This window comes from Anguilla anguilla, chromosome 2 (genome assembly GCF_013347855.1).
Source record: "Anguilla anguilla isolate fAngAng1 chromosome 2, fAngAng1.pri, whole genome shotgun sequence".
Taxonomy (NCBI): domain Eukaryota; kingdom Metazoa; phylum Chordata; class Actinopteri; order Anguilliformes; family Anguillidae; genus Anguilla; species Anguilla anguilla.
This window is the reverse complement of record NC_049202.1, coordinates 57,081,586-57,093,913: the sequence shown is the minus strand read 5'-3', so window position 1 is coordinate 57,093,913 and position 12,328 is coordinate 57,081,586. Positions and strand designations below refer to the sequence as shown.

The 12,328-nt window shown below is 43.6% G+C and overlaps 1 protein-coding gene across 1 annotated transcript in view; it reads left to right on the top strand.

Moving 5' to 3' along the window:
* The first annotated feature begins 1,010 nt into the window (after positions 1-1,010).
* The window catches only part of myo15b (myosin XVB), a 29,445-nt gene continuing 18,127 nt past the window's right edge, over positions 1,011-12,328 (top strand). The window contains exons 1-23 of the mRNA XM_035404239.1: positions 1,011-2,372; positions 3,076-3,140; positions 3,579-3,642; positions 3,816-3,925; positions 4,397-4,471; positions 4,641-4,734; positions 4,942-5,045; positions 5,271-5,334; positions 5,407-5,520; positions 5,660-5,821; positions 6,167-6,280; positions 6,404-6,462; positions 6,880-7,003; positions 7,825-7,920; positions 8,286-8,417; positions 8,575-8,700; positions 9,363-9,440; positions 9,541-9,689; positions 9,986-10,031; positions 11,030-11,154; positions 11,425-11,542; positions 11,840-12,015; positions 12,195-12,272. Of these exons, the coding sequence (XP_035260130.1) occupies positions 1,098-2,372; positions 3,076-3,140; positions 3,579-3,642; positions 3,816-3,925; positions 4,397-4,471; positions 4,641-4,734; positions 4,942-5,045; positions 5,271-5,334; positions 5,407-5,520; positions 5,660-5,821; positions 6,167-6,280; positions 6,404-6,462; positions 6,880-7,003; positions 7,825-7,920; positions 8,286-8,417; positions 8,575-8,700; positions 9,363-9,440; positions 9,541-9,689; positions 9,986-10,031; positions 11,030-11,154; positions 11,425-11,542; positions 11,840-12,015; positions 12,195-12,272 (3,548 nt within the window). The 5' untranslated portion in view covers positions 1,011-1,097. The remainder of the gene's footprint in view (positions 2,373-3,075; positions 3,141-3,578; positions 3,643-3,815; positions 3,926-4,396; positions 4,472-4,640; positions 4,735-4,941; positions 5,046-5,270; positions 5,335-5,406; positions 5,521-5,659; positions 5,822-6,166; positions 6,281-6,403; positions 6,463-6,879; positions 7,004-7,824; positions 7,921-8,285; positions 8,418-8,574; positions 8,701-9,362; positions 9,441-9,540; positions 9,690-9,985; positions 10,032-11,029; positions 11,155-11,424; positions 11,543-11,839; positions 12,016-12,194; positions 12,273-12,328) is intronic.

Here is a 12,328-nt window from a genome sequence, read left to right as displayed (position 1 = left end):
CAAATAAAGGCAGGAAAGATGAGTCAGAGACTACAGGAAAGAAGATAAAGGACAATGAGGCTGGAAAGGTAAAAAGTGACCAGAAATCAAAAGTAGCGGAAACTGAGACGGAGACACTTAAACAAACAGGGAAAGGGAGCGCTCTAAATGGTAAGACTCTGCCTGCAAAAGAAACTAAGAAAGATGCTGCAGGTAAGGCTGGCATCAAGAAAGCTGTCAAACTGCCTTCCAAACAGGTGAAGACAAAATTTGGGAAAAAAGAAGAAAGAAGGGTTGTAGAGTCATCAGAAGAGATATCAGAGAGTGAGGAGGAGACCTCAGAGCAAGAGCAGAGTACCGAGAGTCCGGAGGCTAGCGATGGCGCAGAGGAGACGGATGGCAATGAAGAGTCTGTTGGGATCAAAGCTGGTGAAGCCTGTCCTGTGGAGGAGCCGCTGGATACAGAGGATGATGAGGAGAATAGCGAAGCAGAGGAAGAGGATGTCGTTCAACCCGCAGCAAATTCCACACCCAGGGGTGAGCCTGTGGAAGAGCCCAGCAGCAGCAGCGGCAGTGGTGAAGAGGAGTCGGAGTCAGAAGAGGAGCACAGGCATGGCGATAATGCCGAGGAAAACAGTGCCCCCAGCAAGAGCACTGCCTCGCCGAAAAAGGCTGGACCTCTCAAGCTGACGACTCATTTCCTGGGCCAGGGAGGGAAGGTGAAACCTAAGATCCTGCTGAAAAAAGAGCCCATTCCAACAGAGAAACTGAAACCAGCACCCACAGCAGCCAAGGCCTTCCAAATGAAAGGATTAGTCCTGAATAAGAATGCCCCGGACAAAGGCAAGTCTCAGATCCTGCAGTTAGCAAAAGCAGCTAAGACAACTAAAGGTAAACCTCAAGACCAGGAGGAAGAGAAAATAGCCTCAACATCTAAATCAGCTCTGATTAGCCCATCCCAAATGATGCTCACGATGAAATTAAAGAAGAAAGAGGCCAGAGCCAATCAAGATTCCGTAGCAGAACCGGCTAACGAAGAGCAAAGCGGGGGGCCTAATAAACAGAAACAGAGCACTGGTCGCCCACAAAATATTGGGCTGGTCCTTGGAAAGGTCAAAATGGCTTCTCTAAGAAGCCAGGCCAGGAAAAAGCAAATGGAGTCAGAGGATACAGCAGAGGTAGAACTTGCAGAGGCAGTAACTTCTCGACAAACGGATAGCCTCATAGCTCGTCGGAAGGGAATGAACACTTTGCGACGCGTTTCCGGCTGGATACAGAAGAAGATCCCTAAGAGTATCAACCTTCGGGCAAAAATAACTGCTGTTTCTCGGGCCATCAGCATCTCCAAGTGGCTCACTGCTCAAGCTCTGAAACGGCAGAACAGCACCACAAGCTCCAAGAAAAGCCTCTTCCGTCGAAGGATGGCTATGCGTATTGCTAGTACCACTAGCCTGAAGAAAAAGGCAGAATTGCCGGAATCAGAAGCAAAGTTAGCCAAGGAGATGAAAGCTAATCCTCAGGAAGACCAGGAGTCTGAGGCACAGGAAGACTCATCTGATGATGACAGTTCATCAAAAAAGGTCTGCGACAGTCAGAGTGAAGCAGAGGAGAAGAATCCAGGAGATGCCAAATACGCCATTGTGTTTCCCAGAATGCACAGAATCGGCAAGGCCAAAGGAGGTTCACCTGCTTCGACCATGAGCACCACCAGTGCCACCACAGAGCCAAAGCGCGTACCCCCAAAACCAGGTGCCCGTCTGGTCCTCCCCGTGAAGCCTGACTTGACAGTCCTGAAGTCCGTAAAAAAGAATATTACTCAGAAAGAACCTGTCAGGAATGTTGGCCCAACTGGGAATGCTGGGGAGAAAGAACCACAAAGGACTGTGGAGAGTAGACAGGCTGTAATAGATGAGAAAGAGGGGCTTAGTGTTTTGCAGGCAGCTAAGGGAAAACTAGGTCCCGCACAGTTAAAACTTACCAAACTAAATATGCCCAAACCTATGTCTGGAACTGGATTGACTTTGGTACAGGGCAACAATGAGAATGACAAAGAGAAGCCGGGTGGTATTGCTGTGGAGGCTGAGGTGAATGGGCAGATGCACGTGTCCTCCTTCTATGAAGAGGAGGCAGACCGGGAGGTGGCGCAGCTGATGGGAGAGGGTGTTTTGCCCTCATCGAGGGAGGTGCACTGGGCACAGGGCCGCCCACTGCGCAGTGACCCCAATGACTGGCTACGAGCAGAAACTCTTCTGCCCCACCAAACTGTGGAAAAGCTTAGCAAGTGGACCGCACCCCAGGAGACTGAACCGAACCCATACTACCATGGCAGGGGACCCTGGGAGGCAGAGGATGCTAGTCAGAACATGCTGGAGAGCCGGCTCAGCAAAACTCAGGTATTACAAAGGATGGCAATGATCTCTCCTACGCATTTAATTTAGTTTTCAGAATGCTATATTTTAATATGACCACTTTCAAGAGCATTAACCTAATTTGGGCTTAATTATTCAATAAATACTGTTTGACCTCACAGAGTGAAATGAATTTAATTACATTAAAATTTCTGTAGCTTTGTGAAAACTATGTGAAAACAGCAAATAATATTTGCCCTTATTCATTATCACATGGAACCATTTTCTTTAACTGCACTTGCAGTATGTTTCAAATAATTTCAACCTTTTTTGCTCTGATTCTTCAGTGTAATATAATTCTGTATTGAGGTGTTTATATTCTACAAAGCTTTAGGTCCCTTTTTGTATGTAAGTCTTTCAAGGCTTACACTTGCTTATGAGGACATCTGGGCAAAACAAACTAAAAAAATGAAAAGAAACAGTTTGGTAGCATTTGATAGGCCATGAACCATGCCAGTTTCATTCACATGGCTGCTCAGTAAATTGATCCACTTCTGTTCTCCACGCTCCTGTTCTCTCCCACACATGCATTATCCTCAGCTTAATGCACCCATTGTCAAGTTATTATTTAGCCATATCAGTGGTGCTATCAGTTTCATTTTGTGGGAGGGGCTGTGATGTGAGCACTGGGTTTGTACCACCCTGAGCCTCTCTCTGACTGCTGCCCACGTACTGCTCCCGGCCCCAGGTGCAGATGCCAGGGAGCACCCAGGCCATGGAAGTGGACGAGGTGGAGGACCTGTCACAGCTGGAGTGAGTTACACTGTGACAGGGCCAGCTTGCCCTCTGGAACCATTCCCCATGGGCTGAAATCAACACACCACAGAAATGACACATTACTCTTTATCAGTGGACATGTGTGCGATGGCAAATACAAATACAAGCCAGTCAGTTAAAATAAAAACAGAAACATTTATCTCACATCTGTAACAGATATGCACAGGTAGTTATGATAAATTCTGCTTTTGGGGTCGTTCTTGTAAAAAAAGGGGAAAAAGCTTGATGTGCAACACTAAAGTTGTGAATATTGACATTGAAACCTCCAGTGAGGATTAATTAAAAGTAATCACGTGGAATATATTGGTGCTGTGATGTATTTTACCATCAACTGACTGAAAACTGACATCAACTGACTAATTATATAAAGATTAGAAAAGGAAACAATAATTGGTGGGCTATCTGTGTTTATAGAGAGGTTTGTGAGAGCTCTGTGCTGCTGAACCTAAAGAAGCGATTCCATCGAGACTTCATTTACGTATGTACTACCCATCTTCACTAAATTTGGCCTTTCTCTTCTCTTTTTGCTTCTGTTATTTTGAAATGCATTTACTATTATTTATGCAATGATTCAGTCTGTGCTTATGATTTCTTTCATCGTATCGCTAATTGTATTATTGATCGTATGATAGCTCCTCTTAAATCTTTTAGACCTACATTGGGAACATGCTACTGTCAGTCAATCCCTTCAAGCCCCTCAGTATCTACACAGAGGAGCTGAGCCTTCAATACCAGGGGAAGGAGCATCGGCGGAACCCACCGTGAGTGGTGCACTGTGGGTAACACGGCGTGAGTGACCCACCATGGGCAACCCCAGGAACCCTTCTGATACTAGTTTCTGTGAGGGGCAGGGTTTAAATGCGACATCGCTTCTCTATTCTAGCTCATCATTAGCAACCCGAAAGCGCATAAAGTTAACCCATCCACAGATCTGAAGGGTAGCCCTTTATGTTCAGACAGGCGATCCCTGCAAGTGAGTGACCCCAATACTAACTTTGTTTAACTGTTTATGGTTAATGTGAGGCAGTTTGTGTGACAGCAAAGCTGACACTTCTCATTAGTTCCCAGGACTTCATTAGGCATATTATTTTCTTATACTGTAAATGACCCAAACACAGTGAGTTAGATGTTGTCCATAGCCCATAATTAGGTCTATATAATTGCTTTGTAATTGCACTGTGGGGTTCATGGTTCTTAGTCCGTTTCTGGGTGTCTGTGTGTTCCCTGTACAGTCATGTTTATGCCATTGCGGACTCTGCCTTCAGCCTGTCACAGAACTCCACCCAGGAGCAGTGCATTGTCGTTAGGTAGGGCCATCAATCTCCCTCTTAATCTGTTGTTGAATCTCTGTCTGTCTGTCTGTGTGTCTGTGAGTCTGTTGCTCTCTCTCTTTCGCTCTCTCTCTCACTCTCACTCTCTGCATCATATTCAATAAGTGTGATGGAATTTGCACTGAGCCTTCTCTTTCACCCATAGTGGACAGAGTGGTTCTGGAAAGACAGAGGCCACCAAACTGATTGTACAGTACCTGAGCATCATGTACCAGGGCAAAGCTGAGAGCCTTCGTCAGGTCTGCCACCACTACACACGCTGCACCAGCTTCCTACACACACACACATACACACACACACACTTACAGCACATATACAAATACTAACAGCTACAGGCGAACCCTGAACTGAAACCTACAAACATACACAGACACAATCAAACATGGCACCAGTACAAATTATTCTGTCATACTTCCTCTCTGTCCCTCCCTCTCTCCATCCCTCAGCCCATGGAAGTCTTACCCATTCTGGAGAGCTTTGGCAATGCCAAGACCATCCTCAACAACAACTCCAGTCGGTTTGGCAAATACCTGCACATCCACATTCGTCAGTGAGTCTGAATTTTTAATTATTCTGGTGACTATTATAGCTGTACAGCTATTATTATGATCATTGTCATTAGTCATATACAGTCAGCAGACACATAAACTGTTCCCGAGGACAGGAGAGACAAACAAAGAGAAAGAGATTTCGGGGGGTAAACACAAAAAAACAACCCTGAAGGATGTGTGAGCTAGAACACTGGACCTGCTGTTGTCTTTTATTTGGTCTGCAGTGGTGTTGTTGTGGGGACCTCGCTGTCACAGTACCTCCTTGAGAAATCGAGAATTGTCTTTCAGGTGAGCCTATTTGTTTATTCACTTACATTACTGTTACAAAAATTAGTTATGTGAAGCCATTATCTCCTTTAGGCCAACGGAGAGAGAAACTACCATGTCTTCTATGAGTTGTTGGCTGGGATGAATCAATGGGACAAGCAGGATCTTTATCTGCAAGGAGCAGAAACCTACTATTACCTCAATCAGGTGGGGTCTCACTTTCTATAGTAAAATATCTTTCAATTAGTAATTTACAATTTTACCAGCAAACCGTTTCAGCCAAGGCAAAGATATCATTCAGCTTTGCACTCTTCACTCCTTCTGCATCCTGTGTGTGTCTGGACAGGGCGGAGCTTGTGAGCTGGAGGGGAAGTGGGACAAGCAGGATTTCCTGCTGCTGGTCCAATGCATGGAGACAATTGGTTTGCACCCAGATCAGCTCTCCACTATATGGGCTATGCTGTCCTCTATCCTGCAGCTTGGGAATATCTGTTTCAGTTCCTATGAGGTGTGTATGCTGTGCTTACCACTCCTTACTCCCCTGTAAACAATGAGTTAATGAATACCCAAAATCTTGGCCTGCCAGTTGTGAAAATCTCCTATGTTTGCTGTGTATACTCCAGGACAGAATATACCTGTGTTGACATGTGCTGCATAAAAAAACTATGCATATTATGTGTCAATATGCCATGCGTGTCTATGTGTGTTTGTGTTTGTGTGTGTGTGTGCGTGTCCATTTGTGTGTGTGTGTGTGTGTGTGTGTGTGTGCGTGCACGTGTGTGTGTCCATTTGTATATGTGTGTGTGTGTGTGTGTGTGTGTGTTTGCTCACGTGTGTGTATGTGGGAATGCAGAGCGAGTCTTTTGAGGTGGCGAGGATCTTCAGCGAGGCTGAGGCACGGCGTGTGGGCAGTCTGCTGCAGGTGTCTGCGGAGGCTCTACAGACCGTCATCACACACCGTGTCACGGTGAGAGCTTCAGGTGGCACTTCCTGTCCTGTGGGCTCATCACTGTCCTCAGTTATTAGTGACTGGCAAATGACAGACATTTCTGGTAGTGCATTAGTAATGTGGTGATCTGCTCTGCTGCAGGAGACAACCTATGATAGAATCTACAGCCCCCTGTCTGTGGAAAGTGCCATAGAAGCAAGGTACCACAGCTGACTGTACCCTGGAGAGTTCTTTATTTCTCATGTTTGCACTTTCCCTTAGGATAACTTAACCTTTTTATTTATCTTTCATTTTGACAGGAAGTTACATGTTACCTGCATGCTAAAATTGCATATGTTGTATAATGATGCAAATGAATCAGGTATTTGCCTGTTTTCCTACTGGAAACACTGTACTTTACATGTTACATGTTATGGTGATTTGAGTAGACTTGAGTAGATTCAAGGTTGTGAAGTCTAGCTAAGTGTGCAGTAGATTCAAGGATGTTAAGTCTAGCTATGCATGTGGTAGATTCAAGGTTGTGAAGTCTAGCTATGTATGCAGTAGATTCAAGGATGTGAAGTTCAGCTATGTGTGCAGTCCTGATGAACACTTTACCCCTATTCCACAACCCTCAGGGATGCCATTGCCAAGGCCCTATACACTGTGCTGTTTGATTGGGTGCTCGACCGCATTAATGAGTGGCTGATCCCCACTGAGATGGACAGCACTGTGGGCATTGTGGACATATACGGGTTTGAGGTGCCTTTTGTATTTTTACTTCTCAAACTAGCTCTGTTGATTTTTGATCTGTGGAATATCATAGTTTTGAAGAAGCTACGATGTGTACTTCATAAAAGGATCATGGGAGATTTTTTTTTTTTTTACTACAGTTCAAGCTACAGTTTACTACTTTTGCTTTCATTGTGTAACCCCTTGTTGGCCCTTTCAAACCAACTCACTCTGTTGTCATGGCAATGCAAACTGGAGATACAGCTTTGAACAATTTCCCAAATGTCAATGGATGAGTTTGTTTTTTCCTTGGTGCAGACAGTTAAATACTCAGTGGGGCTCTGATCCCATTTGAGCCATGCAGACTGTGTTCAGCAAGCAAACCTACACGGGTGGATAATACAGGTTCAGAAAGTAAAAGTCCTCACAAGTATTTTCACCTGGATTTGCTAATTTGTTAAATGATTCTTCAGTCAGGGGGTAGAACTAATTAGTGAAATCAGTTGACTGAGTTCATGGGTGGAAGAAGCACATGGCAGGACTTCTATTTTCTGATCCCTGGATTTTCCACCTCTGCACACCTCAACCCTGAAGATACCATCCATCAATTTGTCTCTATAGGAACTTTAGCATTTTATAAATTACAATAGGGAGATCCAATAATGTGGCCATAATATAAAAAATAAACAGAAAAAAACAAAGTGGTTATTTATTTGAGTTTTTCTTTCAGTAGCTCTGATAACTTATTGAATTGGGCTGTGTCAAAGACCTGTGTAGTTATCTAGGCTCACATGAGATCTCTATCTTCCTGTGCTCCTTGTTACTGGTGACAGTTAACTGTTGTATTGCAGGACCTGGGGGTAAACAGTTTTGAGCAGCTCTGCATTAATTTTGCAAATGAACAGCTTCAGCAGTTTGTGAACAAGGCAGTTTTGACCCAGGAGCAGGTCAGTGCCCCATGGGATGTGGGTGGGCGTCATAGTCAGGCTCAAATGTCAATGTGCCATTGTGTCCTAGCTGAGAATTTTAGTTTTTTCTACACAACTTGGTCAAGTGCTATATAATACTATAATCTACCATAATACAATGAAAATGCAGAAAATAGAAGTTGCAATGCCTAAACATATTCAGATAATTAAATTACAAATCAGCAATGCAGTGTGAGTAGTGGTGCGAAGGCAGAGATAATAGCACATGAGCCAGCTTCTTAATAAGAGTGGCATAGCCCACTGTCCCCGAATGTGGTTTTTTGTGAGGCGCCTTTTCCTGTTCTTTCGGTGCATCCCCTGTTCCTCCCTTCCCTGTCCCACAGGAGGAGTACAGAGCAGAGCAGATCCAGTGGTACCCCATGCCTCTCCAGGACTTCAATTCCTGCGTGGACCTCATCTCTGCCCGGCCACACGGCATCCTCCGCATCCTGGACGACCAGACGTGCCTCCCCCAGGTGCCCGAATGCATCACACTTCTGTCCCTGATTCTTCATTTGCCCGTGCCCTTCTGTGCACTGTTGTAATCAACTCACACGCCTTGCAGTTTATGCATCCAAACTTCAGGTTTGCCTCTTTATTCTGCTTCCCTCTCTTGCTCCCCTCTTCATCTAGGCCACAGACCACACCTTCCTACAGAAGTGCCACTATCACCATGGAAACAGCCCCTACTACTCCAAGCCCAAAATCCCCTTGCCTGTTTTCACAGTGTACCACTATGCTGGAGCTGTCACATACCAGGCAGGTAGCCCTCAAACAGGGTACTAGTGTATAGAACATCTACTGGATTCATCTACTGCAGAGCTCAGCACACTTTCAAAGAACATTTAATAAGCACAGAATAATTATTAAGCCCTGATCCATATGCAATTTTACATTGCACAAATGGGTTTTTATTGCATTAATTGTCATACCTCAATCTATAGTTACATCTCTATTAATTTATACATTTTTGTCATACAAAGCAAATACATTTTAAACATGATCAAATATTCTTATCTCATATGTCATGGTGTTGTAATAGACTTACCAATTACCCCAGAAAACTTTGTTGTAGCATATATCATGGCATGCCAGCATGACCATGTAAGGAGGTATCCATTGTATTATGTAGTGTGTGTGCGCAATAGGGTACTGTGTTACAGTCACTGTGAAATTGCCTGTTTTGCATAACTAGCCTTGCTAATTGGGTATGAACCTCATGAATATTGTGACCACACTCCGAGATAGAAAGCATGTGTATTTCAATTGCCTCGACATAAAACATATATTATTTGATATTACTACTTTTACTTGTCTGTTGTAGGAGCACTATTATCAATTTTTTTATTGAAGTGCCTGCATGAATATTATATAAATACTGAGTCAAACATAAATACAGTCTAAATGTAGCTCCTTTCTAGGTGCACAATTTCCTCAACAAGAACCACGATCAGTTCCGCCCAGAGGTACTGGAGCTCTTTGCTCGAAGTAGACTGAAGGTAAAGTATTATGTAAATTCAAATTATACAAGCTCAGGAACCACATAATTAAAACAATGACTGAAACTACCAGAACTGCATGTTACTTTTTTCCGAGCAGATGGTGTCCAGCATGTTCCTCAAAGTGCAGGAGCGGTACCATCAGCAGAAGGAGCTGGGCTTCAGGAGCAGAGGCCCCCGCCCGCAGGCCGCCACCGTCGCCGCCCACTTCCAGCAGTCACTCACTGAGCTGATCACACGACTGGAGAGGTCAGACACGCTGTCAATCAAGATTTTACTTTAAACTGTGTCTTAAACAGCACACAGTACAGTACATTAACTATTGAATCTTTCATATTTAAATGCTGCATGCGTCTTGTTTTTATTTTAAGGATTGACAGTAAATGCTTAATCAGTAATCGGTGCTACTCCACTGGGTACCTTCCCTTTAGTTATTGTGCCATTTTCTATGTAAGTAAGCATAGCAAGGACATTATCCTTCTCTCATCTATAGTAAAACCATGTGCAAGGAGTAGACTATCTGAATTCTCTCTTTCCACCTCCAGGTGTAAAACTACCTTTGTCCGCTGCTTTAAGCCCAACTATATGAAGGTAGGAAGTCAAGTGTGTTGACAGACCTGGGTGTGGACTTTAAAGAATGTGTAGGCAACGCCAATAGATACACAGGGTATGTAGTAGATCACCTCATCAATGGCTATATTTTTATATCAGGTTTGCAAACAGGCACATACATAAACATAAGATTAGATCCTATCTAAATCTCCTGTGAATGCATATCCAATAATACACATTGAATAACAATTGCTTTGGAGATGTCTCCTATATATTAAATTTCAACAAATTTAAGACCTCTCTATATATAAACTGATCCACAGGGCTCTCCTGTTCATTATTCTGTGTCTGTATTACTATGGATATTTGATCCATGTAAATATCCTTTTACAATAAATGTTCATGTCTGTAATAGGAAGATAATGATAACAGGCTTGGGTCAAATGCATATCATTTAAACTACTGTTTATAGAGGTTGTTAAAATACAACTTTCAAATGCAGAGTATTTAAATTAAGGAATGCATTTGAAGATGCATTTAGTTGTTATATATGGAATAACAATAACTACGTTTGATATTTATTTTATGTATCTATTAAATGTGTCTATTTAAACATTAAACAAAAAGCCCATATTTGCAGCATTATATGAGTCATTGTAAAGCCATGACAGAACATAAGGGTTTCAGAAACAGACCTGGCAGTGATTCTTTTTAGTACTGTATGGATACTACATATCACTTGCTTACTTTGAACCCATGAAGGATTTATGCCTCCAAAATGTAGTTGATATCAATGTGAAAAGTACTTACCACACTTTGTGGCAAATTTGGATTTGGATTTCAATATTTCAATAATTAAAACTTAAAACATGTTTTCAGAATTGTAATTTAAGTTTGAAATGATTTGTCTTTAAAAAAAGATATGTTATTTGACCCAGGCCTGGTTGAAAAGTGAGGACTCACATGTACAGATTGATGGATATTCAAGAGAAGGTGCATAACCCCCATGTTGTCTTGCTTTTATCTGTCTTTCTCAGCTGCCGGGTATATTTGATTTGGACTATATGATGTTGCAGCTGAGGCATGCTGGGATATTGGAGACTATTCACATCCGGAAGGAAGGATTCCCTATTCGCATTCCTTTCAGCTTATTTATGGAGAGGTACCTCCCTCTCGTCTAATGATTTGCATCTTATAACTGAAAAACACAATAGCTCTGCCCTGCAAGCTTTCTACGTGAAGGTCCTTTTTGTGACACACCTATAGCTGCTGAGCCCTTTCAGTGGAGAAAGTGGAGCAGTCTTCCCAACATGGCACCCCAATGAAAACTGATTTATTAACTATGGAGAGAAGCCACAGATTAGCTCTCTATGTGTTTTCTCTCATCTTCTCTCCTTTCTCCTCCCACTTCCCCCTTTAACTGAACCCAAAGGTATGGTGTTCTCCTGACTCAGCGCCCAGCTGACCAATCAGAGAAGGAACAGGTTGCCGCCCTGCTGAATACCATTCCAGGATCAGAGGATGGACAGTACCAGCTAGGGCTTACAAAGGTAGCATGGTCCCACTTGTCTTCTTTCTCACCTGCTTTCTCAGTCAAAATAAAGGCTGACACTGTGTCTGATGGCTGAATTATACATACATAATTCTCACACAGTTCTTATTTGAGCTAATAGATTAAATGATGAGAAATGAAGTACACACAAATAGAGACAGACATTAAGAGTTGGTACTTTAATCCTGGAACATTTCAGAAAGTTTCATAATACAATAGCTAGAGAAGACCTGTCAAGGAGTAAGACCATGCAGGAAGATCATGCACACTGCGGTTCTGTGCTGCCTTTCCTCAGGTGTTCCTGAAGGAGGCGCTGTTCCACCAGGTGGAGGACCGCTGGAGCAGCACCCAGACGTGGGCTGCCATCACCATCCAACGCAACATCCGTGGCTTCATCTGCCGCCGCAACTTCCGTTTCTTCAAGCAGAAGGCCATCGTTCTCCAGTCGCACATCCGGGGACACCAGGCACGGTGAGGGCCCATGGGGGAGGGAGAGGAGGAGGAGGAAGGGAGAACAGTGAACCAGCATGTGGAGAGAGGTGGACAGAAAGCCATGAGGAAGAAAAAAGGTCTGAAGGGATTATTAATTCCTCAGTTTATGATTGAAAGGATGCAAATTAATGGATGGGCTTTTCCCCTCTGTGAGGCAGGAAGTACTACAAGAGGTTGAAGCAGTCCTTCACTCAGTTCTGGGCAACCATGATGATCACCAGAAACACCATCAAGAGGCAACGTTGGAGGGTGAGGAGAGCAAATCCCCTTTTGCATATGTATATACACGGGC